Raw genomic sequence first — 25,651 nt, forward strand, 5'->3', positions numbered from 1 at the left:
GAGTGGCGACCGCGGGTGCCAGGCCCGGTAGGTGTCGGGCCTCGCTGGCTCTGGGATCGACCATCGACCACTTGGTCTCGCCGGCCTTCTGCTCCCGGGTGCAGAGGCCCACTTCGCCCAGCCTCTCGCGGCGCTGTACCCCCCGGGCGCGGCCCACGGACCCCTGGCCGGGTCCCTCCACCGCTAAAGGTCGCCTAATCCAGCGTCCAGCCGGGTTTCCTTCCAGCCGCGGAATGCTGCGCGTCGTCCCGGACTTTCTGCCCGGACCTGGAGCTAACGGCCCCTGCCCTTGTTCCTCACTCCGCCTCCTTCGAGGCCAGGTTCCCGTCCATTGCCTCCACCCGTTCCCAGGGACCCCCTTGCCCAGACCTAATCGTCCTCTAAACTTCCCGTCGTGTGAACCTGACCTCACCTTCCTTCCCTGTCCAGAGTCCCCTGTTTTTTTTTAACCTGGGGCCCCTCCACGACGTTTGCTCACTTCTCCACCCAATCTCTGCCACGTCTGAACTCTTCCCAGACCCCGCACCCCGATTCCGGGGCTCACCTCCCTCCATGGGCCAGGGCCCCGTTTGGCACGTCCTGGGCCAGCAGCCGTCCGCTCCTGCAGGTCCACGTCCCTCAGGCCCGGTAGTCAGCTCTCTCCGAGGACCGAACCCGCCCCGGGACAGCGCCGCGGCCCGCGGATGCCAGCTCAGCCCGGCGCAACCTACCTCCGCCGACAGTCTGGGTTCCCGGCTGGTGCCGTCCCCTGGTGCGGCCGCTGCGATCCCCGCCGTCCGCGCAGTCTGGCCGCGTTCGGGGCCACTCCTCTCAGCGCTGTAGCTTTACAAAATATTAATAATAAAGAAGGCAAGAAAGAAAAAAGAAAGCCTTCATTCCCCAACTCCCAAATCAATTTTTCAAGGGGGTGGGGCAGAAGGATTTGTTTGCAGGGCAGCCCAAACTTCTGAGAGGGGCCAGCGAGGGCTTTCGTCCTGGCCGGGCCTCCCGAGCCGGTGCCCTGAGCCAGGCGCCGCGAGGGGCGCAAGCTGGGGGCGCGGGGAGCCCTCCCGCAGGGAGGGGGGCGGCGACGGCACTATTTGACGTGGAGCCGCCGGCTCATCCCGGCGCAGGGATACGAGGCGCTCCAATGAGTTCAAATGTCAGGAAGTTTGAGGAGGGGTGAGGCGGCTCCCGGCCGGAGTATCCCTCCGCCGCCAGCCCCAGCTCTAAACCGAGCGGCTCCTCGGGCGCACCATGGCACTGGAGTAGCGCGGGGAGCGCGCCGGGAGCCCCGCGGCCCACTGCGCCCCGCCCGGGACCCCGCTGCGCCGCCCGCGCCCCCCCGCAGCCCGCGGGGCCGCCCCTGCAGCCTCGCCCCCTCCCCCGCCCGCCGCCGCCGCAGCCACCGCCGCCGCCGCCGTCTCCTCCCCGCGGCTCCGTCTGCCGCCGCCGCCGCAACCCGGCTCCGGGGCTGACAAGCAGGTGACAGAGGAGCCGGCGCGCGTGGGTGCGAGTGCCCGGGAGAGCGCGGCGCGGACTGCAGCCGCACCGGCCCGCCAGCACGACGCCGGGACTCGGGTCCAGCCCGCCGGCGCTGCACGCTTGCCGGGGGCAACCGGCGGCCCCAGCCGCAGCCCCAATCCCGCGGGGCCCGCGCCTCCCCGGCGCCGCGGCCCCGGCGGCGGCGGCCGCGAGCGGGCCGGCGGGCTGCCGGGCGAGCACCCTGGCTGGCGGGGCCCGCAGCGCGCCCCGCGTCCCATGGATATAGCAACAGGTCCCGAGTCGCTGGAGAGGTGCTTCCCTCGCGGGCAGACGGACTGCGCCAAGATGTTGGACGGCATCAAGATGGAGGAACACGCCCTGCGCCCCGGACCCGCCACTCTGGGGGTGCTTCTGGGTGAGTGCGGGGTCGGGGCGCCCTTGTGGCCACGAGCAGGGGACAGGGGCCTCGTCCCTAGGTGGAAGCAGGCGTCTAGAGCAACTGATAAAGGAAGTGGTTTGCAGGACATGGGGATGTGCGGGGACACAGAAAACTTCTGTAGTAATCACCAGAGGGGCGACAAGCTAGACAGCCATCCTGTGGGGACAGAGGGATGTGGGGACATCACCTAGAGGACAGCTTCAGCCTCCACCCCCCCATCTTCATCCGGCCTCGGATCTAGAGATGCCACAATGGGCCGGAGGTAGGAGGCGGGTTGCAGGGGCGACGGAGGACCCCAGCAGTCACCTGGGCAAGCTTGGGAGTAATGCCAGGTCACTTGGGGAGGGGGAGCTTCTAAAAGAAAAATGTCCCCTGAGTCACCCAAACCACAGATTTGGGGGAGGTCGAGGACAGAAGACCACGTATGCCACTGTGGGGCGTGTCAGCCAGCGAGCGCCCCAGCCTCACCTCGCTGCCCCCGTCCCAGCCGGCTACCCCGCGCCGTACTCATTCTCTTACGTATTAAATACCAAGCGCTGGATCTCCGGAGGAGAAAGCACAGCGCGGAGCCCAGGCCGCTTCTCGGCGTCGGAGTCCGCGGACTAGGACGAAGTAGCTGAGGCTGCCCGGCCCTTGGCGCGGCGGGTATTGCTCCAGGGCTGCCCTCTCCCTTGGAGCGGGGGCTGCGGGCACCGGGCACCGGGCAGCCGGGACGCGGGGGCCGGGCTTGTGGGCGCTGACGGCCTGGCTCTCGCCCTGTGCGCTGCAGGCTCCGACTGCCCGCATCCCGCCGTCTGCGAGGGCTGCCAGCGGCCCATCTCCGACCGCTTCCTGATGCGAGTCAACGAGTCGTCCTGGCACGAGGAGTGTTTGCAGTGCGCGGCGTGTCAGCAAGCCCTCACCACCAGCTGCTACTTCCGGGATCGGAAACTCTACTGCAAACAAGACTACCAACAGTAAGCGCCTCCAGTCCTCCTCCTTCCCCGCCGCCCTGTGCTCGAGCCTGGCCGCCCCCTGCCAGGCCGGCCCACGGCCGCCCTGCAGCCGGCTCTGTGCGCCGCTGGGCCAGTCCATGCCGAGGGCTCCGCGGGCTGCGCGTCTCCCGCAGGAGCGAACCATCCCAGCCCGGACGACACTAGTGGGGTGGCCGCGAGCCTTCGACAGCTCCCAGTTGCTGCCCTCCCAGTTGCTGCAGCGGAAAACTTTCGCGGGGCCGCTGAGTTGGGGTACAGGACAAGGCCCTGGGCTGACTGGGGAATGGATGCAGCTGTCCTGGGAGGCCTGAATTAGGCGCCAAGAATTGATTTCCAGACGAAGGCAGTGCTTTAGGGAGTCAGGCCCTCGTGGTGTGCTTCTCCAAGCCCAAAGGCTGCATTTGTGGCGGCTTGGGATTCCTGGAGCAAGGAGGTGGAGAGCGGGGGTGCTGAACTGCCTGAACAGCACCCCCATGCCCCTTCGCTCCCAGGCACCCTGCTGCAATTTTAGTCCCTGGTGGAGAGAAAAGGATGTCCTCCTCCCCAAACCGTTCCATGCGGGAATTTTGTACTTACGATTTTCTTTGGCTGGAGAAGCTGTGTAGGAAGAGGACCTCAAGAAGTGGCCAACCACAATCTGGGGCTCCCCTTGAGGGTGGGGAACTGACCAAATCAGCCATGGGCAGCATGCTTTCTGTTTTGCAAACTGTGTATTGGGGAGGGGTGGCCTGCTCTGCCCAGTGTAGCTCAAGCCTCAGGGTTGAGGCCAGAGGCTGTGGGTTGAGTTCTGCCTACTGACTTGTTTTTAGCTGAGACTGTGAATTTGCCTGGTAAGGGGTTTGGGGCAGATATTAGTAAATGCGCCTTTTTCTTTCCCCCAGTCTGGGTGTGTGCCTGGCAGCATGATTGAGAAGGAGGCAGAGAGGTGCAGCAGCCAAAAGAGGAACGTGGGGATCCCTAGGGCAGCACTAGGGGCAAGCGGGTGCCTGTGACAACTTTCTAGTGAGGCCTGGAAAACTCTTTCAGTTGGAGCTTACAGGGTGGGTAGGCTGCTCAGGTGGTTGGGGGCTCAGAGGGGACTGTGTGTGCCCGAACCCCTGGGAAAAGGCTGGGCTGCCAGTGCCCAGGGGTCCAAGCAGCTTACCTGCTATAGGCAGGGACTCTCCCAATCCAGGCCATGGTGGGAATCGGAGCAGCTGGCGTGCCCCTCCACTGCTGGGTGGAGGCCAGAGCCCTCAGGAGGGCATCAGGTTCTACTCTGGAAGACTCTAGCTGAGCTCCACACTAGGGCCTAATCTGGCTGGGCTCCCCTGGTCTGGGGGCCTAGCAGGAGCTGTTTTTGTGCCTTGCTCTTCTTGCTGGCTGGGGGCTCTGCGGGCAGGAGCTGGGGTCAGGTTCCCAGAGTCAGCTCTTTCACTGGTCCCCGGAGCCCAGCGGAGGCCTCCCCCTCTGTCTGGAGCGCCCCCAGGTTAGGCACAGTGCTGTTGATCACTTTTGCGTTGTGCCCTGGACTGATGGGGTTCTAGTTCCAGGAGAAGGTGAAGCTGCCAGTGAGCTCCGCCACAGGCAGGCGTAGGGACGCACAGATGAAATGGGGAAAGTGGTTTTCGGCAAGCGTGGTCGGCAGCTCTGGGCCGGCCTGGGAGCAGCCCCTCAGCTGGGCTCAGTAGCGTGCAGCCCACCCACGTCCTGCTGTCTTGCAGCCCTCACTGCTCTGCCTGCCCAGCCTGAGCCGGGGCCCTGGCAGTGCCACTTTCCACTCGGCTCGGTCACCAGCCTGGTCGACTCAACACGTGGGGACAGGAGGCTCAGGAAACTGGAAATGGGCCTCCAGTCATTTGTGCAGGTTTCTGAAATTGTTGTGCACCTTGGCACTGCTCCTTCCAACCCCTTGTCCCACTCGGCGCGTTCTGCCCCCCCAGCCCTCACCTCTGCCCCAGTCGCCGCTGGAGCTGCTTTTTCAAACAAGGAGAGGATGATACGCCTGCTTCTTCAGAACACCGAACTGTAAAGTCACAAAATCGGAACTGGATGTTACCCCTTAGAGCTGAGGGACCCACCCCCTCGTTTTACAAAACAATTAAACATTTGCGATCGCTTTGTCAAAAGTATATTTGTTTTAAAAAGAAAAAAAGGCTCCCAAGAGCTTTCTTCTTCAGGGCAGTAGGGGTGTGCTTACGAGTGAACTTTGGAAGAGGGCGAATCTCAAATCCCAAGTCTGGGTCCTGCAGGGCTGCAGCCTCAGGGCACGGGCATCATTCACCGCCCTCAGGGTGCACACTCCTCCCTGACCTCCTCTTTCTTCCAGTAACGCCAGTTGGCTACCTGTGCTGGGCAGGCTGGTTGGGAGCCGAGGAGGGGCTGTTAGCAAGACAGTCCTGGGCACAGATTCCCGGGGCAGGTATTGCTTCAGCGTTTCTCAAGGGCAGTTAGTTCAGCCAGGCAAGCCGGGGTTCACAGGAAAGCAGTGTTCTTTGCACAATACAAATATATTTCACGATTTATTTTTTTCTTTGAGGATCCCAGAGGCATATTTATTGCATCTGTGCGTAAATGCTTTCAGACGAGAATCCAGGCAAGTGGGCACAGAAACGTGCCTTCTCGGTTTTGTCTTGTCTGTGCGTCAGCGGTATTGGGAAATTAACAATCCCCCCACCACGGTAACTTTTGGAAAACGAGTCCTCCCCGCCAAGAGCAGCGGGGCTTGGTTCTTAGAAAGAGGGGGCAATTTTTATTAAGCTCTCTTTCTCCACTCGATTTGTTTTCAAAGATCCTGGACACTAGAGGTGTAGCATTTATTTTACGCACCACGGGGGTAATTGATTGACATTCGGACGAATTTAACAGCATTTGATAAAAATCCACAACATGCCCTGCACCCGCAAAAAGAGCAGGGGGGCAGGGAACGACATTTGGCATTTTCGCACAGAACTCGAAAGTCTCCTTTTTCTCCTACGTGTTTTTTGGGGGCCCTCCGTCTAAGGAAAAAACCCCAAAGCATCGGATTGTTCTCCGGTGCCCGAGGCTCTGGCCCCTCGGCAGCCGGGGCTCTTCGGACAGAAAACCCGGCTAGAAACTGGGAGGAGATGCGGCCTCCAAACGCGAAATCCCGAGCACCCCTCTCCTTCTTTCCCCGGAGAACACATGGAAAAATGACAACATATCATCCCCCGGTTTTTTTCTTGGCGGTTTGGCCAAGCAGAATTATGTAACTCTTTTCTTGCCGTCTGTCGCTTGTCTGGAAAGGGTTTGTATCCTGAGGAGGTGGCGAATTCCTGGAGGAGGCTCCGGAAGGGGGGAGGGTTGGCGGGAGAGTCCAAAAATCTGTCACAAAATGGAGTCTGATCACTTGTGAGACAGCTCCGAGGTCTGGCGACCGAGACTCGTCGGTGTGCGAGCAGGAGCCTGCGTGCGCCGAAAGCCGCGAGGCTCCCGCCGGTGCCGTGCACCCGGTCCGGGCTGGCGGCGCCCTTCCGCCAGTGGGGCCTGCCCGGGCGCCCTCGCCTCCCCACCGCAGTTGCAGGGCCCCGCCGAGCCTGCGAGGATCCCCTTGGGCTCGCCTGCCCAGGTAGGGTGCGCCCACCTCGGCAGGAGGCGGGCAGCGAGGCTTTGATTGAGTTTCACAAAAAGCCGTCAGAGTCCCGGGGTGATTTTTTTTTCTTTTTTTTTAATTTACCCCAGCTGGCTGCACAGAGCTCCAGTGGCCCAACCCCGCTCTTCCCGGCACATTCCTTTCCTTGGAAGTGTTTACACCGGGAAAGGCCTTCCTGGGAGGCTCCCCGCGCCTGGGAGCACCCGCGGCAGCAGGGCCCGGTGTGGTGCAGGGGAAGAGCAGAGTCGGCGGGTCTTTTCTGGCTGCTGCGTCTCCCAACACCGGAGGCCTCCCATAGGCCTTCCTGCAGGGTGCCAGTTACCAGCAGGAACCCCTCCGCCGGTGGGCACCCCAGCTGGCATAGACCTCACCCAACTCATTCAGGGCTGTGGACGCCCCTGCCCCCAGCCTGGGGTAAGGGCCTGTCCCAGGAAATGGGTCTCTTTGGAAGGAAGGGGCATCGCATTGCCTTATGAAAAGGCTTCCGTAGCGCCCTCCTTGGCGATCTGAGGGCCGAAGGGCTCACTCTGCCAGCCCGAGCCTGGGGACACTGTGGCCCGTGGGAGGGCACCTCTCCATTAACCTCAGCACCTTGGCTGCTGGCGGAAGGGTAAGCAAAGGCCTTCCTGAGGCTGCAGCCCTCTGCTGAACGGAGGCATTATTCACAGCTGACTCCTGGCTCACCCCGTATTCCCCAGGCCCTGGGCTGGAGTAGCCTCATTTGTTTGCCGCTTTTTTCTCCCGTGAGGGGAGCAGGTTGTGAGGATCTCCTCTCAGGAATGTGATTGGTGGCCCTCGGCTTCCTCCCTCCCTGTCTGGCGGGGCCAGGTTAAGGACCACACAGCCTTGGCACCTACCTGAGCCCCTTCCTGTAAAATGGGGATGTGTCCTCCTAGGGGAAAGTATTCTTGTAAGGGTTCGAGATAATGTGGCCCAGAGGACCCGGCATCTTGTTGCCTGGAAATTATTGCTGTTACTCGTACCAGCTTCAGCATGGCAAGGAGTGCCTTGTCTCCAAGGACACACAGGGAACTGCCCGTGGGCTCCACGTCAGAGAGTGGTGCGGCTGGAATGTAGGGCTTGCTGTGTGCCTCTCTGTGCAGGGAAGATGGGGCACACTGGGCACCGCTGGGAAAACCATTCCCTTTGTTGGGGACACTGTGAGGGTCCTGCCTCCCTCAGTGATGAAAAGAGCTTTCAACTCTGAGGCAGACCTGGGTTCACATCCCAGCCCCAGCGCTCAGCAGCTGTGCATCCCTAGCCAGGTGGCTGCCCGTCTCTGAGTGCTGGGTTCTCCATCAGCAAGCTGGGGGTGGTGATGTCACTGCCTAGGGAGTGGTGAGGAGTACGCAGGGCACCTGCCGGGGCTTCAGTGAGTGCTCTATGTTCCGTGGGGTCCGGAGAGACAGGACAGCTTCTGACTGTGGGGGTGACATGAGATGCCAGCTCTGCATCATCAGGAAGGACGGACGGTGGAGTGGAGCGCAACGTGATGGGGACCTGGACCTGCTACCTCTCCTTGGGAGCCAAGGTGGGCGGGCGTTGGACCAGAGAGACACCTTCCCACTGGGGAGCAATTAGCATCTGCAGGGTCTCGTTTGGAAAAGCACCCTCAATATTATCATTTCGCATTTGGACAACTGTTCGTGCTTACTGCTTTTGTGATTCAAGTGACTGAAAATAAAGCTCAACCAACATCTCCGAGCTTAAGGGGGGATTCAGAAGAGGGGGCATGTGGGGGAGAGATCCAGGGATCTGTGTGTTTCTCAGAAAGGAGACGAGGTTTAAAAGGTCACCAGCCCAAGCAGTCAGAAGGCTCCTCCAGCCCAGGGAGGTTTTTTTGGTCCATGACGGGCTGGCAGAGCCTCCTCCCCAAAGAACTTCCTCTGTCCTGCGGCTACGAGGTTTTTAAAACAGAAAAGAGGGCGGGGGACCCGTCGTACTTTGGCATTAGTTAGGCTGAGGAGTGGAGGATGCTCTCAGCGACACGAGTTGTAACTTCCAATTTGTTGGACAGTCAGGCCTCAGCTTCAGGGGAGTGAGGGAGCGTGGGGATGGTCCCCTCATCCAAGGAGCCTGGGCAGGCTGGCGGTCAGTTGTGGGTGCAAGAGGGCCCTAGGCCCTTGCTTCTCTGGCTGACCCAGCCCTCTCTAACCCCTGGATTCTGTGCTGATGGCAGCAAGGAGCAAAATCAAAATTTTATTTATATGTATATATATTGCCACTGCAGTCAGGAGTGGCAGACGGTGGTGGGGAGGGGAGGGCCAGGCTGAAAACCGTATTTGAAAAAGTTGATTCACAAGGCAGAGGAAGCGGAGCGGCAGACGCTTGCCATTTCATCGGCCGGCTGGTGCGCTCCATTCATGTCATAAATGTCTCCTGTCATTTGAAGCCAAAAGCAACATGATTTGGTTCCCCGGTGGCCTATAGGGTTTTCTCCCCCCTTTTTTTGTAGTAAATGTTTATTTGTTAATAATATACTTTAAACAGCCTAGCCTTGACCTCGAGTCTCCTGAAGCATCCATCTTCTGTCCGAAAAATCTTTCAAAGTTTGTGTAGTTTTGGGGGGAAGGTGTAACTGACGGGGCAGTGAAGGGCCTGTGTTTGCTTTAAGTGCTGCTGCGTGGTGGAGTGGTGGGTATAAGGGGCCACTGTGCTCGGAGTGGCAACTTTCTTGGGTTTCAGGCCTGGCTGACAGCACTTCCTCGAGGCCCTGTACCTTTGCTTCTCCTGATCAGTACAAATAAATTTCTGCGTGGGCCCTTCCTTTGTTATTCCCGGGGCAGTATTCTATCCATTTCTGTTCAGCTTCTTGACTGGCAGCTGCAGGACCTGCCTGGTGGCCCCTGGGGCCCCAAGGGGGGTGAGGGGGAGTGTAGGGGTTCAGAGAGTGTGCGCATACATTGGGGTGGGGGAGGGCTTTGTCTCCACCGGGAGCCTGGCTCAGATAGGCCTGGACCCAGAGTTCTGGCTGCTGGCAGAGCACCTGGCTGGCCCCGCACTTGGTGAACTGGGGGAAGTGTCGCTGAAGGAAAAACCCGGTTCCCGGAGTCTGGTTCCAGAAGAAACAAAGATGTTTGCTTCCTGGCCTGCTGGTGCTGCGAGAGGTTTCCCTGGGAACTGCGAGGTGGTTGCCAGCCTCGGTGGATTCTGAGGGCTGCCTAGAGCAACAGAGGTGCCCACCAGGGCTGGCAGGAGTGAGCAGCCCACCGAGGTGCTGGCCAGATGCATAGAGCAAAGTGAGCGTGCTAGAACACAGGGCCGCCGGCCGGCAGCTTCCCCCCCCTCTCCCCCCCCCCCCGCCCCGCCCCTCCAGGCGCCTCTGCTGAGTGCTGCAGCCGCGGTGATGGGAGAGGAGGAGCAGCAGCGCTGGCCGGGACAAGCTGGGGCTGGGTGTGACTGCTGCTCCCCTTCTCCTGCCTCCTGCTCTCCACAGGGACTCGGTGACTGTTGTCATGTGACCAAGTGGATTGCCATAGTTACTGGGCAGTCGGGGAGTGGGAGCCCGCCCAGGCCTGGAGCGCGGAGCCTGTGAAGATGGAGAGAACCAAGGTGCTCTGGGGCCACCTCCTTCGAATGGAGGTCCCCTCTCCGTGGGGCACATTTTCTCAAAGGAAAGAGCAAGATTGCAAGGACAGATCTGGGAAGGGAATGGCGCTGGCTCCCGTGACACAGGCTAAGGGCTCTTCTGGAGCCTCAGTCTTCCCCTCTGTGAAATAGGGGTGATCATTCTCTGAGGATAAAGTGAAACAAATGCAAAGGTGCCAGCCTGCGTTGGGCGTTCAGTCACTATATGTTTCCTTCCCGCCTGCCAGGAAAGTGAGCTGGAGACGCCCTGCTTGGCAGGAATGCATTGTCTAGGTTGTGTGGGAGGCCCAGAGAATGGAGCCTCCAGAACAGGCCTCCCGGAGGGGCCTCGCCTACCCGCCTGCTCCTCAACGGGGTCTGGGGCCTGTGTTTTAAAATGTGCCCTTGGAAAGGGAATGGGGCAGGGCAATGTGCCCTTGGAAAGGGAATGGGGCTGGTCCCAGAGGCAGGCAGGCAGCAGCCTATGGAGGAGCCCCCAGTGCTACCGAGGCACTAGGTCTTGTTTTTTCTGCAACAGGCCAGTGGAGAGTCGGACTCTGAGGAGCAGAGCCTGAGTGGCCCCAGAAGGGCGAGCCACAGTGGTGCCTTTAGAAGGAAACGGAATTGTTCTTTCTTGCGGGCATGCGGATGTGTATTGACCTCTGTCACTCTAGCTCCACGCAGAGGTGAGGAAACTGAGGCCGAAGGAGTTCAGTAACTTCCCCCAGGTCCAGAGTTATTCTGTGGCGGGGCGAACTCCCAAAGCTGATGGCGTCCCTAAATCCCATTCTGACCTCCCATAAGGCCCAGATTCCCACCCTGGAGAGTTGGGATTCTGCCTGGAGTGCCCACCTTGGAAGGGGTAGGGCGATCAGCGTCCTAGGGTTGGGAGGGTCATTGCCCTCTTCACGCCAGAATGCCCTGTAGGGCCAGCCTTCGCTAGAGAAGGAAAAAGGTTAGAATAACTGCCTTTCTCTCGGTGGGAGAGCTTCCTTCAAGGCGCGGCACAGAGGCAGGAACTGCGGTCTCCATCCGCGCCCCCTCCCAGGCTCACCCCTCGGAAGGGGTCCTGCTCTTCGTTCTCCGCTTCCCCGCCGACTGGGGCAGCGCTGTGCACTGGTTCCTTGGCTCCCGGGCTGCTCGGGCCGAGCCACGGGCGCCAGCAGCGGTTGATGAATTTCGGTGTCACCAGGGGTTTAGCCCGGATTTGGGAACCGCGCGCTCTAATACGCGCACACGGTCCTGCCCTTTCTAAAGCGCAGCCCTTTCACCCAGCCGCTGATTTATGAAGGAACTCGATCCCAGGACGGGCTGGGCTGGTGCTGGGATCCCGGGGTCCTGCGACAGCCTTCGTGCTCCTCCGCGTTTCAGGGGCTCTTGGGGGCTCTTGGCGGCTCCGGGTACTCTCCTGGGCTAGACTGGGGACGCCCTGCTGGGTGGAACCTCCCGTAGCTCCGCAGATGCCACTGCCCTGGGAGCCACCTAGACCCGCTGGAAGGGGGCGAGGCTGGCGGAGAGAGTTGGCATTTTCGTTGGGAATGGAGCAAACTCGTTGCCCCTCCCCAAGCCCTCCCGCCGACCCCCTTGGTCAGGCCCAAAAGCAGCGAGTTTGGGAGGTTTGTTTATCGAGGGAACAGAAAATTGAAAAAAGAGTCTAAGACCTTTTTCCCGCCTGAGAAATGTGCAAAGTCCCTCGGCTCCCGGAGGCGGCCAGCGGCCGGAAAGCCGAGCTCTCGGCGGCGCGAAGGCCGGGCGACCCCAGCCCCCACCTCCCGCGCCTAGCCTCTGCGCGGCTGGAGGGTGGAATTTTTTCAGATTTGGTTTGCAGGGGGGAAATGTGGTTGTATCAATCCACAAATATTTACTCTTAACAGACTTGTATCTGTGGAGATTTCGAACAAAGACAGTTTAGGGGGATTACAAAAACCCTAAACCCCGTTTTTCTCCCGGACTTGGCGCTTTAAATGCCAATTACAGGCAAGCCATATCCAACAGCAACGGAGGAGGCGGGCAGGGTCGGGACCGGGTGGGGGGCGCAGGTTCAGCCATTAAATGTAACTTTTCATTATGAAAAGGATTTCACCGGTTTTATCTTCTAATAAGATTATGTCACGAACACAAGTACCTAGGACGGTGCTGAGTGACAGGGCTCTGTCGTTTAATCACAGGCTGCGCCGCTCAAACCGCGGGGCCCTTTGTCCAGTGGCGTGAACGACGGAAACTTGCCGTCCTAATCCCCTTATTCATGTCAAGCAGAGAAAAGAAGGCGAGCACCTTACAACCGTGTCCCCTCCACCCCTTCCGAGGGCAGGAGGAGGGGGGCTCCGGTCCTGTCACGCCACCCCCCCCCCCACCAGCCTGTCCTTTCTGAGCGCCTGGGTCTCCTTAGCCGGTCAAGCGTTGCAGTGGTGGGTGGGAGAGGGGGTTGCTTTACAGGAGCCTCAATGGTCAGCTTCTGGAAAATGGGGACAACAGCCCCACGAATAGACACTGGTTGGGGGAATTTTGTGGGTGTGTCCACTGATGGAGAGCAGGGCCTCTCTGTATCCTCTTCCCAGGAAAGGTAGCGCTGGGGGGCACACACCCACCATCCTCAATAAGGCAGAACTGACAAGAATTAAGAGGCCATGTGGAAATGCCAGGCTGGCGTCTTCTGCTGGGCAGATTTCGTTGGGTCACTGGGTCCAGTGCTCCTATTGTGGTGTTCCTGCGGGTCTCTTGGGGATTGACGGGTCCAGCTGCTCACTCAGCCTGTTTCTTCTGAGGGTGAATTCCTTTGTTCTGCGCCCCCCCAAAACCCCCACCCCAGGAAACCCGCTTCTCTGCTGGGTAGTGGTGCCTTTATTCTCCCCACCACAGTGCTTTCGCTACCCATGTCCCACAGTTTGCAGGTTTTTCCTGCTGTGCCCCAGCGGCGCAGACAAGCCAGGTGCGCGACCGACCCCTGATGTGGGCGCCCAGCCCGAGCCAGGCTGTCTGCTTGGACAACGACAGCTCCTCCCGCCAGCCGAGCGGTGGCCGCAGGCGCGACTTGAGCTGCCCGCGCTCCCCTCTAGACACAGCAGAAAGCCGCGGGCTTCGGAGAAGCTGCCTGCGCAGGTCCTGGTCGCTGCGCCAACTGTAAAAACCAAAAGCAAAACCAACACCCAGCAAATGAAACCCATGCGCCCCCACGGCTCTGCTTTGCGTCCTTCCAGAGGACCAGCCTGGCCACCTGTGGACCAGCATCTAGGGTCTCAGACGGAAGGTCCCAGAGTCGTCAGAGCTGGAGGGGGTACTTCTGAGGAATTTGCCTCTAATATCCCCAGCTCCTTGGCATCCTTTTAAAGCCCTTAGGCTTTGGGCTGTGCTGGGGGCGGCCACCTAGGGACCCCAGTGTGCCCCGGGAGCGCGCTGGGGACGCCTGGCTGCACGCAGTCTCCTCCCTCTCTAGCCCAAGCTCCAGCACAGGGAGGACTGGGCTGAGAGCAGGGTGTCACCTCGTAAAAGCGACAGGCAAGGGCTGTTTTATGGAGAGGGAGAAGGGGCAGGAAGTGATGCTTCCATCTCTGGCCGAACTGGGACAGAGAGCCCCCGTGAGGGAACCCTGTCTGGGAGACAGACAACTAAGGGGACAGAGTAGGTCAGAGACCCTGGGCCAGGGCCCACGGCTATGAAGCGTTGGGCAGGGACAGACCAGAGCTGGGAAGGGGACCGGCCTATGGACCGAGGACCAGAGCTCACCTCCTGCCTGTCCTGTCCTCGCCAGAGCCCCTCTGCAATCCCAGCCTCAGCCCACAGCCCCAGCTCTGCCTCCCAGGCGGGGGGCGGGGGAGAGACTTTCTCCCTCGAAACACTTGATACCAACTTTGTTTTTTTGGCAAGAAAAATAAGCCTTGTTTGGAAAGGGGGGGGTGGTCGAGTGGGCCAGGGAAGGAGCGAGCCTGCGGCAGAGCAAACTTTGCGGATTAGGTTTCAGAGCCTCCGCCCCACCCCCAGCCCCGCGGCAGTGATTTGTGTGCGGGGGTCTGTGACCCTGCGAGGCATCAAACGGCCCGCGGGAACCGGCCGAGTTCAGAGGGACAGTGGGCAGAGGGGCGTCCTAAGACAACGCAGATGGTTCATATCAGCCCTGCCGGGCCAAGCCTTGGGCTCCGAGGGTCTGCCCGTCTGCCCAGGCTCCTGGGCAGGGAAGAGACCCGGAGTCTTCAGGGGAGGCCAGGGCCTGAGCTGGGGTGGTCACAGGGAGCCAGGAACTCTGCAGGCAATGCCCAGTGGAAAGGAGGCCAGTGATGGAGTTCCTCCACTGAGTCTAACCCTGCTCGTCTGCCTAGAGCAGCCTCTGCGCACTGACTGCTGGGAATGGAAACCCTCCGCCCTCTGCCAAGTGGCCGAGTGCATACCCGACCCCTGCCCAGCGGGCAGCCCAGCACGGGCTCACAGTGCCCCTCCCCTAAGGACCCTCAATGGCTTTTTTTCCAGCCAGGTGTCCTGCCTTCAGCCTGTCCGCTGTGATGGGTTTGGGAAGCCCTCACCTCCCTCTGACATCCGTTCACTCATTCATTCATTCTGCCGCTGCCCCCTCGAGCCCTGCTGCCTGGCCTGGGCCAACTCTGGAGGACTCTTCTCCTTTCTCACTCCTCACCGTGTGGGAGAGCTCAGAAGGAGGGAGGCTCCCTCGTGCCTGGGCCCAGAGCCTTTCTGTGGGGGTGGGGCCACACCAGCCTTGGCCTCTGAGCCTGCTGGCCCCTCTTGGCAGAGCTGTTGACACCAACAGGCCCAGGCCTCCTTCCCTGGACTTCATGGTGTCCAGGAGCCCTCTTCAGTGACCACAGCAAGGATGCAGCAGGGCCACGCCCGCCCCCACACCGGCCACTGCGTTGGAGTGTCCCAGTTGAAGAGCGCTTCCAGATCCTGGTGGAAATGGGAAAACCAAGGCCCAGGCATGGCCAGGACTTGCCCCAAAGCTCACTAACTTGAGGCAGGAACTCCCATGTGCCCACTGCCAGGTTCGGGGTTTTCTGTGTGGCAACTGCACAGTTCTTTCTAGAACCCTCTCCTGGACTCTGGCTTTGGCAGTGGCCTGCTCTGTCCTCCCTGGACGGAGGTCACCGAGAGGAGAAGCTCCTTCAGCTGCTAAGAGCAGGTGATAGATGAGGCTCCGTGGTGAAATGATGTTTGAGAGCTTTTCGGGTAGCACGGGCCATGTGGGTTTGGGACTCTTATGTGCTTAATTGGGAATTGAGGGACAAGAGCCAGGTGAGCACAGTGCCACATCCCAGCATCCCTCCATCCTTTCAATGTCTGACACCCAGGCACCCTGGGCTTGGCCCTTCTCCTCTCCAGCAATCCGGGGCGGGGGGCAGTGGGCTGTGGGGACCTCTCGGGACTCTGGCTCCCAGGGTCCCTACCTTAGGGGAGCAGCGGCTGGGTCATCTGCACACAGAAGACACATCTGTCCTCCACATGTTGGAGGCCAAGCAGAGGACATGTGGTTTGGGACGTGTTATCTTAATCATATTTATTAGCCAATCCTCAAATTAAAAAAAAAGTTTGATATTGTTACAATTCGGAAACGATTCCTAAAATCTACCGGGCAACAGACAGCAGAGGCTGCTGGCAGCGGGCAGGTTTCCTTCAGCCGGGACCTGGACGCGTCCTGGGGAGTTCTCGGGCTGCCCTGGGGCCCGGGATCCCCGTGCTGCGAAACAGCACTTACGGCTCTCGTCCTCCGGAGCAGAGATCTGAAGCAGAATTAATTACCTTTGCCTTGACTGATAGTTGTTCTGTTGGAGTATGGTTCTAATCCTTATTAACATTCTCTAAAGTCAGGCATGAAATATGACTTTTACAACACACTCTTTGGCATATGTTTTTCTTTCCCAGGATATTTTTCAGGCTATCTCCATGTGTACTGCTGTTCATTATTTTTGCCATAGGTCTAAAGTCGCCAGCCCCACAGCCAGCCCCGCCCAGAGCTCTGCTGCGCGGGCGGAGGGTGGGCATGACACATCTCTGCTCGCGACGCAAATTGCTTCTGATTATGGAGCTTTGAATATTTTCCTCCGTGGTGTTTTTATTAAAAACTCCAGCAGCAGATTTACCCTTGATGGTGTCTTCATTTAGGTTAAAAAAAAAAAAGCAAAGCGCGGGGTTCCCCTTTCTATAACAGTATGTAAAGAAAATAATTCTTACGACCGCAAAATTACCATCCAAACCTGGTTCTAGCAAAGCCGGCCCTGCTTTGACAAGCCCAGCAGGCTGGGCGCTTTTTTCTGAGTGTTCCAGCTGCTGGGGAAACAGGGCAGGGAGGAAGCCCGCAGAAGCCTCTGTTTCACAGGGGCCGCGGGTGCCTCTCAGGAGCTGACACTTCCCAAGTTTGTGAACTGCAGAAGGGGGCCTGGCTGCAGGGGGCTTGCTGACAGGCAGGCCCAGCCCCGAGAGCACCAGGCGGTGGGTGGCGGTGGTAATGATCCCGGCGAATGTTTCGTGAGCGCTTGTGTTCATCAGGTGCTACTTCTGTAAGCACTTCCATTCTTTCCCTGAGCCGTGACCTACATGCCATTGTGATTTTCATTTTCGAAGAAGACAACCGAGGCACAGAGATGTTGAGTAACTTGCCTGAGGTCACACAGCTAGGAAGTGGACCTGGGATTGGAGGGCAAGCATTTTGTCAGGAGAAAACCTCCAGCAATCCTTTGGGGGGCGGGCAGCGTCCACCCCCTTGCTGAGTTCAGTGCCCCCGTGGCGGTCGGGCCCCAAAGCTCAACATTATTTGCTGAACGAATGCCTCATGAACAATGGCCAATGTTCACTGTCTGCTGCCTATGGCACGGGTTCGACGGGGCTAGCTCGCTGAACCTTCTCACCAGCCCCAGGGCGGGCATGATGATTATTTTCCGTTTTTCAATACTGAAGCTGGACCTGAGAGGGGCAGGTCCCTCCCCAAGGTGACACAGTTGCAGATGGCAGTGATAAGAGCCCCTGTCTACTGGGCGTGTGTCATGTTGATGTGCAGATCTAAGCCCTCGGCACTCCAGAGTTTTTGATGAGAGTGCCTAAAAAGCTCTATCCTTTCTTCTGGTTTCCAGGTGACAGGGCTGGGGCTCAGAGAGGTCAAGGCACACACCCAGGGCCGCACAGCCAGCTGGGAGCTGCACCAGCATGGAGCCAGCATCTGCAGGTGCCAAGACTTGCCCTCTGGACCCACCTCAGCCTTGAGGGACCTGGGTTAGGGGAGCGCTCAGACCAAGCCTTCTTGGCATTAGACGGGGCATGTTTTAGCATTGAGGGGTGTCTGTGACCTGCCTAATGCCAAGTGGCCTCGTCCCATCCTCGCCTCACTTTACCGAGCAGGAGCTGGGGCCAGGCAGCCAGTGAGGAGCTGGCGGGACTCACATTCCGTGTTCTGGCTTTGGGGTGGTGTTTCTCCGAATGAGACTCTGAGTCCCCATCTCCGTCATCAGCATTGTGGCCCTCGTGCACGCTGTCCCTGAGTGCCTTCCAAGTGCTTTGTGAGTGCCTGGCAAATGCACGTGACAGCAGGGAGGCTTGGAGAGGGAGGTGGTTTCCCCGGGGCTGCACTGTAAGGCGGAGTTGGCCCCCAGGGAAGTGCCCTCCTACTGTGGACAGGGGCAGGGCAGCAGGCCCACTCCATGGATAGAAGCTTGGCCAGCCCTCAGGGGCTACCTTTACCCGTCTTGCCTTCTGGGCTTGGGCTGAGGGTCCAGTAGCTCCGGGCAGGCGCTGTCTGCCCTTTGAAGGGGATAGCCGCCTGAGCATGTCACTTTGAACTGCAAGGGGGCCTGTGGTGAGGGCTTGGCCCCCTCCCACGTGCCCCCTCCGCCCGCCCCTCCAGGTCTGGTTCCAGTCGGCAGGCCTGGAGCCAGAGGGGCAGGCAGGGCAGCGGCCCCCCTGTGGGATGTCAGCCTGATAAGTGAGCAGCGGCAGACCCCTGGAGGGGGCAGGAGCTGGCCGCCCACTGGTCCAACCAGTCACATGGCAAGAGTTCAGGCCGGTCACCACAGTGCCACCCTCCCGCAGACATGCCCGTGTGGCTGTAGAGAAACCTCTCCCTAAACGTCAAAGATTTAAATTAAAATAACAGTAATAATGGTAATAAAAATATTAACTGGTAAAAGGAAACATCTTGCCCTGGGGCACAGGGAGTATTGTGGAGTCAGCCGCGTGCTCTGCTGAGGAGGGCTCCTGGCGGAGGCCAGGACGGGTGTTAGGTAAGAGACCGGTGGGTGCGTCGGGGCAGCCCATCACCAGGAACCTCAGAGGGCTCCCAGGCGAAGCCGGCGTGGCGAGGACCGAGGGCAGAATAAAGCAGAAGTCATGCCAGCGCAGCTCCTGCACCTGGGCACGTTGACCTCTTCTCTGATCTTGTGACCCCGGAGCCGGTGCCTGGGGAGGCCCAGACCATAACCGGATCAGCCACGTGGACAGAGGCAAGATGCCAGTGCTTCGGAGCCTTCAAGCGCAGAGTTCCATCTCGGCTCTGCCGCTTACTGGCTGTGGTGCCTTCGGGTCGCTGCTTTACCTCTCTGTGCCTCAGTTCCCTCAAAGATGCTTAAGGGCCAAACCCCTGCCTTAGGACAATGACGGGCTCCAAATGAGGAAGCAGATGCAGTGTCCTCATAGGAGGTGCGTGGTTCTTGCTGCTACTGTTGCTGATGCTCCCGTAGTCCTTTGTGATGGGCCTGCTCAGGCATCTGATTTTGGTTCCCGGTCAGGTGGTCTCCTTGCTAGAATTCCCTGCATGCACCGTGCCTCGGCTGGGAGAGGGCATGATGCCTACAGAGTAGGTGCTTGGTTAGTATTAAAAGAAAGTATAAGGGAATAACTTGGGGGCTAGACTGGCTGGGCTGGTCCCCAGGCTCAGCCTGTTTCTAGCGAGTTCCGTAGCCTCCCTGAGCCTCTGTCCCCTTGTTGGTGAATGGGCTAACTTCTCCAGTTGTTGTATTAAAAGAAGTAAAGGATGCAGACAGTCCTGTCAGTGAGTGTGAGCTATTTTTGACTGTGAGAAGGGCCATGGGCAGGGGTCTGGGTGAGTCACGGGACAGTGAGAGTCTGTGTGCCCGGTGGCCCTGGGAGCTGCCTTGGTTGGGGGGAGGCTGGGGCTGAGATGGGTTTGGGGAAGGCAGGCCAGTTAGGGTCCCTGGGAGCCAGAATACTGGGGCTTAAATTGGTGGCCCAAGACAAGTGGGTGGGGACAGTGAGTCTGGCTGGAGGGGCTGCCGGGACCTGAGGCTGCAGATGNGGGCCATGGGCAGGGGTCTGGGTGAGTCACGGGACAGTGAGAGTCTGTGTGCCCTTTGAAGGGGATAGCCGGGAGCTGCCGTGGCCCTGGGAGCTGCCGTGGTTGGGGGGAGGCTGGGGCTGAGATGGGTTTGGGGAAGGCAGGCCAGTTAGGGTCCCTGGGAGCCAGAATACTGGGGCTTAAATTGGTGGCCCAAGACAAGTGGGTGGGGACAGTGAGTCTGGCTGGAGGGGCTGCCGGGACCTGAGGCTGCAGATGGAGGGGGTGGTAGCTATGCAACAGGGTTCGGACCTCATCCTGCAGGCAGGAGGGAGCCATCGAAGGTTATTGGACGGGGGAGTGACAGGACAGGAGAGGCACTTTATGGAGATGACATGGGCGGCGCATGCATGGGACTGGAGACTGGAGATGGTCTCTTTAGAGGCGAGGGCAGTGGAGGGGACAGGAGAGGAGACAGATTTGAGCCAATTTAGGAGGCAGTACTGAGGATTGAGGGGCGGGGGTGGGGCAAAGGGACAGTCAGAGAAGCCTGGGGCTCGCAGCTGGGGTCATGGAACCCTTGGGTCCCGAGCACTCTGCCTGGTCCCAGCCAAGGTGACCTACTTGGCTGAGCCCTTGACAAGCCCAGTGTTGTGGGCATGTGGTCCATGCAGTCGCTCAGGCCCTGGACTCAGAAGGACTCTTCTTGTTTAAGGCTCTGCTGTCGCCCTCCTGAAATTCTTAATACTTTCTGAACGAGTACCCTGGGTTTTCATTTTGCTCTGGGCCCTGCGAACTGTGCAGCTGGGCCTAGTTCTCTGAGCCTCAGGCTCTGGCCTCTTGAAATGGAGGCCTGAGCAGGCCTGAGCTAGGACCAGGCCTGTAGGCACAGCGCCAGCCCTGCCTGTGGGCCTGAGGCTTGTCCTCAAATGGCCTCCCCCTCCTGGCCATGTGCGGGGCCTTCCCGGCCTTCCACAGTTGGCCCCACCCTCTTTCATCCTCTGTGCTCAGCTGCAAGTTCACCTGCTGTTCCCCACACACTTCCAACATTTGTCCACATCTAGGTGTCACTCAGGCTGCCGTGGGTGTGCACTCTGTGTCCCCTGGCTTTCTTATCTTGTCTGCTTCTGGAAAAGTCCGTCTTCTCTGAAAGCTTGGCATGAATCACCAGTTTCAAGGCATCTCCCTGGCTTCATACTCCATCCCCCCCGCCCTTCACCAAGCCTGGGGTCTGCCCTGCCGTGCTTGTTAAACATGCAGATTCCTAGGTCTGGGGGTGGACCTGAACTCTTAGAGTGAAGCCCATGAATCTGCATCCCTAGCAAGCCCCCTGGGGGTGCCTGTACACTGAGGTCTGAGAACCTCTGCCCAGCCCCTCCTTCCCCAAGCCTGGCCCAGGGCTCAGTGTGCTGAATGAATGAATGTGGGAGCTGTGGTGGTCTCCCCGGCATCAGCAGTGGGTGACTCTGGGTGGACAGGTGGCATGGCAACAAGTGTGGGTCTGGAGGGCGGTTGGGAGGACACCTGGTCCCACCTGGGCCGAGGCTCTTCCCCTCTCCCTAAAGCCCCAGGATGTGGGGGCCAGAATGGGGCACGGGAGAGCAAAATCAGGACCCTCTAAGAGGCAGGGAGTGAGCAAAGGTCATGGGGGCCCCTGGCATTCTCTATCCAGCATTCCGCAGCCTGCCCCTCCGAGTGCAGTTCTCTCTGCACACAGTGTGGCAGCAGGGTGGACTAAGGGTCTTATTTTTTATTTCTGAAACCTTTGTACTGTGAACGTGCAGAGTTAAAGATTTGTGTCATCACACTAAACCATGAACACCTATGAGGCAGGGTCTGCCATGGTCCCCATTTCAGAGATAGGGACACTGAGGAACAGAAAGGGGAAGGCAGCTATTCAAGGTCGCATAGTTTAGCTCAACCACTCCACCAGGTGGCCTCCAGGATGCCTTCTCCCCCTTGCAGCTCCTGCTTGTGATATGCCTGGAAAGCACCTGGCACTTGGTAGGTGCCCAGTGTGCATTTGAGGAAGGCAGGGAGGGAGGAAGAGAAGAGGGAGACCCAGCTTACCTATGTGACCGGAAGGACCCATGCTCCAAGGGGCAGAACCGGGTCCAGCCAGACAGGCCCTGGGGCGTGACGTGGGGAAGACAGAGGCCAGAAGTAGGTCGCCATCCTGCAGCAGCTCCCGTCAGTCGGCACCCCAGAGTGCCAGGCCCCAGGCCCTCCCTGATGCCACATCCCTGAGCTTTGCTGTCTCAGACGAGTCCCTCCGCTTCTCCAGGCCTCCGTTCCCTTACCTATAACATGGGTACGACGCCTCCTCCTGTCTAGGTCATTGGTCGGATGAACAGTAGGAGGAGGTGAGCACTTAGTGCAAAGCTCATGTATATAAAGTCTGAGGGAAAGCAATGGTTCCTTTACGTTCCTTTACGGCTACTGTTATTGTGGCGGCCCTTATTTTGTTATTAATAGGAATTCTAACACAGCACCCCACAGGAAGGCCAGTTGACCCTTCCAGGCCTTCCAGAGCCTGACTTGGCCCCTCGTCTCCCCTCCCTCCCCCTCCTTGTGGCCAGCTCCCCTCTCCACCACCTCCCGTGGCTGCGTCCCAGCCAGGTCTGATTCCAGCCCTTGCGTCTCCCTGATACCCCCCCACTCCTCTCCCAGGCAACTGCGTGTCATCTGCTTGCTCACTGCCCACACACCACTGTCACACAGGGGAGCAGGCAGAAGACGCTGGGGCTCTCACAAAGGCAAGGGGCAGTTGAGGACGTCGAGAACAGGTCCACGGGGATGTAGATGTAAGAAGTTTTTGAAAAACCAGCTGCAGTGAGAGGAGAGGCTGTGGCAAGGGCCCTGCAGGCGGAGCGTGCAGCCTGGGCAGAGGCGTGGAGGCTGACGTTCTGGGCGCATGCATGGTGACGCAGCACAGTCACCTGTGACCTTGGAGATTCAAAGGAAAAAGTACATGTTTCAGAGCCTGGAGGTTCTGACCTCGGTTCCCTCGCTCTCTGCGCTTCAGCTTCAGTTTCTTCACCTGAAACGGGGTAGTCTGAAGACCCACGTCAGATTGCCAGCAAGTGAGGTGGCAGCTGCCACTCACCATCATTGTCATCCTCGTTGTCAGCTGAGCAATTGCAGCTGAGGGAACTGGAGGCCAGAGAGGTTACGTGGCTGCTCTGAGGTCACCCTGCTGGGAAGTGGGTGGTTTGTACTTGGGCCTGACCGCTAATAACTCCTAGAGTGGGACTCCGTGGTGTCATGGGTGCTGCCTCCCATAAGAAAGGGGGTGAGACCCTGAGACCTGATTCAAACCCCGGCAGCCTGAGCCAGAGCCTGCCCTGTGGTACTGGCCCTTTGGGGGTGAACAGTGGGGGTAACCATTCCCACAGCCCAGGATGGGACACTGGGGATGACCAGTGACAGAGCTACAGCCACTTCCTGCCAGTGGGCAGCCTGACGGCCTCAGGTTTCCCTGGACATCCTCAAGCCAGCGCTCCACCCTCGGTGACCCTTCTGCAGGCCCCAGCCTCCCATAGGAGCTAGGACCCCACTGGAGTTCTTCCTGGTGTTCACAGCGAGGCTACCATGTGGGTTGTCACTGCTGTCAGCACCTGCCTGGCTCCCTGTGGCTGACCTGCTGGGTGGCAGGCAGTGGCCATGGTGTGGGCACACATGATCCGGGGCAGGCCGCACCGGGGGAAGCAGCCTGTGCAGAGGCCAGCTCAGAGCCTGTGCAAGGCCCAGGGCTCGCTCTCCCAAACGCTTAGTGCCAGCTCATGCAGCGGATGGGGCGGGGCGGGCAGGGACAGCGCCCGTGTCATCTCCCTGCACATGCTGCCGTGTGCCTGGACGGGCTGCTCTGCAGGGCGTCCGTGTGCCCATGCACCACTCTCTGTGCCCGTGAGAGTGCCTACCTGCCACCGTGTCATCAAGCTCAAGTCTCAGCCACATGCACGTTTGTACCAGCACGGGCGGCCGCGCTGCCTGTATCTCAGCGTGTGTGTGTGTGCACACGGGCAGTTCTGTGGTGTATGATGTGTGTGCGTGTCTGTCTCGGGGATGCTGTGTGTGTAAAGGTCCCGGCCATCATGGGCTGAGATGGCTGGGCCTAGGAGGGTGCCCACAGTCAGAAAGGCACTGTGCGTGTGTGTTTGGGCACAGGCTGGAGGTGACAGCGGCAGGTGGCCCCTCCTGGCCTGTGACGTCTGTGGCCAGCTCCCAGAGCTCAGCCCAGGTTTGGGCAGGGATTTTCCTCTTGCCTGTGTCATGGTCAGAGGGCCTGTGGGTCGGGAGGCCACCACGATGGCCTCCCTGGGGCCACAGAGGCAGCAGCAGAAAGTAGGCATCCTCTTCACACCCTCTCTGAGGTGGGAACAGCTCTTCTCCTCCCCTCCCTCCTCTTCCTCCTCCCCTTCCTCCTCTCTCTTCTCAGGTACTGGACCCAGGCTTAGCTTCAGAGCCAAAGGTGTGGGTACCCCGGAAGCCTCCCTGAGTGGGGCCCAGACCCTGGCAGGGGGCACATACCCCTCCCCTTCTGTGGCCTCAACTAGGGGACGCCCAGGCGAGCCCCTGCTGGTGTCCCTGGCAGGTGGGTCAGGACAGGTGTGCTCCAGTGCGTGTGCCCCAGCTGGTGCGTCCTCACAGGCGTGCCCCAGCCCGTGGCCCCCAACAGGTGTGCCCTGACAGGTGTGCCCGGAATGAGTCTCTGGGCAGAGGAGTGGAGCCCGCCCACTGGCTCCCTGGGCCCCCAATTCCGGCTGGCCTCTGCAGCCACCCCCCAGCCCAGAGCCCCACCACTACCACCGCCGCTGTCACTGCCCTGCCTTCGGCCCTGCCACCCTGGGGGGCTGACCCTGACCCCACCTGGCCCCCCACGTCCCAGCCCAGGGCCTCACAAAGGGAGAGGAGGGAAGAGAAAAATCGCAGAGATTTGTCTTGTCTCGGGCTGACAGCGAAGCGAGTGATTGCCAGGCCCGCTTGGCAGTTTTTAATCATTTTATCTCTGTTCTCGGCTCTCGGGGGAGACAGCCAGTGCTTAGCAGTCTGCTCAGAAAGACCTCGGGGCGCGTGGCGCAGCGGCGGCTCCGAGCTCCCATTATTAGCTGTGCTCTTCGGAGCGCGCTCCGATCTCTCCCGGGGGAGCCGGTGAAAAATTAACACGGGCCGGCGGCGCGGGCGCCCGATGTAACTGTAATTACTCCATTGATATTCCTCACACAATAGCGCTGTCATCAGTCATTTACATAAACTTTCTCTCCTCAAAGACGGGCGGAGGTGCCTAATCCTATTGGGCGCTTCCACTGCATGCATTATACATGGCGGCGGGCTCCTAGGTGAGGGGGGGGGAGGGGAGGGGGCAGAGAGTTGAGAACTGGAGGGACGGAATGAGGAGAGGAAGGGACTGGGAGAGGAGAGGCTGACTGGAGAGGAGGGAGTGAGTGAGAGTAATTGGAAGAGAAATGGAGAAAAGAGGAGCTAAGGGCCAGTTCGGGCAGAGCTTGAGCCACCCCGAAGTAGTGGGGGTCCCCATGGGCTGGAGCCCAGTGAGGCCAGGTGTTGCTTTGCCTGATGAGGGTCCTCCTGAATCTGGGGCGGGCCCTCCAGGGGTGGGTGAGGGAGGTTCCTGGCCAGTCTGCTGTCTGGGGGCAGGTGAACCTGACCCTCCAGGGACCTCCAACAAAGCCGCGCCACCCCTCCCCTCAGGACTGGCCCCATTTTACCCACTGGGGGACCAGGCCCTAAGCCCCGCTGGACCTCTGGCTCCAGGCCCTGCAGCTGCTAAAGAGTTAAAATCTCCCTGGAAATTACCCCGTAATGACCTAATTAAAGACTTTGGGACCACCTACTCCAGGGTGAAAGCTAGTAACACCCCCCAACAATAATAATCTCAATGGAGCACGCCCCTTCTTGCTGCAGCCTCGTACCTTCCCACCCCCACCTGCCCCTCCCCTGCTCCTGCCTGTGCCAGCTGTTGGTGCCTGGGGAGGGCCAGGGACTGAGCCCCCCAGCTGGGCAGGGACGGGCTCAGGAGGGGACCGAGGGGAGAGGTGCAGGATAGTCAAATTTCTGTTGCTGAATATTTAATGAAGGTTGTGCGGTTTATTTGGTCGGCCTGTCGATTTTTATTCTTCTGTCAATAGCTTCTCATATGTGGGGCTGTGATGATCTTTAGCAAGGCCTCTCCGGGGACGGCTGCCACTAAATGCAATTATGGATTTTATACCTCAATGTGTTTGATATTTCTGCTGATCTAATTTGCAGCCTGGTAGTTTATTGTTTGGCATTTTAATGGCGTTCAAATGCTATGGGAAATTTGATTTCTTTTTATAATTTCTCCTTAACGCAGTTAATGCGGGTGGTGGGATGGCCCAGATTTTAGAGCTGAA

General features: G+C 59.5%; 1 protein-coding gene across 2 annotated transcripts in view; it reads left to right on the forward strand.

Annotated features, from left to right (window-relative positions):
- The first annotated feature begins 1,409 nt into the window (after positions 1-1,409).
- LMX1B (LIM homeobox transcription factor 1 beta) overlaps positions 1,410-25,651 on the forward strand; it is a 78,281-nt gene continuing 54,039 nt past the window's right edge. For both annotated transcript variants that reach the window (XM_037036623.1, XM_037036624.1), the window contains exons 1-2: positions 1,410-1,879; positions 2,673-2,859. In XM_037036623.1, the coding sequence (XP_036892518.1) occupies positions 1,741-1,879; positions 2,673-2,859 (326 nt within the window). In that variant the 5' untranslated portion in view covers positions 1,410-1,740. The remainder of the gene's footprint in view (positions 1,880-2,672; positions 2,860-25,651) is intronic.

This window comes from Sturnira hondurensis, unplaced genomic scaffold, assembly GCF_014824575.4.
Source record: "Sturnira hondurensis isolate 20B ecotype Veracruz unplaced genomic scaffold, ASM1482457v3 Scaffold0022908, whole genome shotgun sequence".
NCBI classification, from domain to species: Eukaryota; Metazoa; Chordata; class Mammalia; order Chiroptera; family Phyllostomidae; genus Sturnira; species Sturnira hondurensis.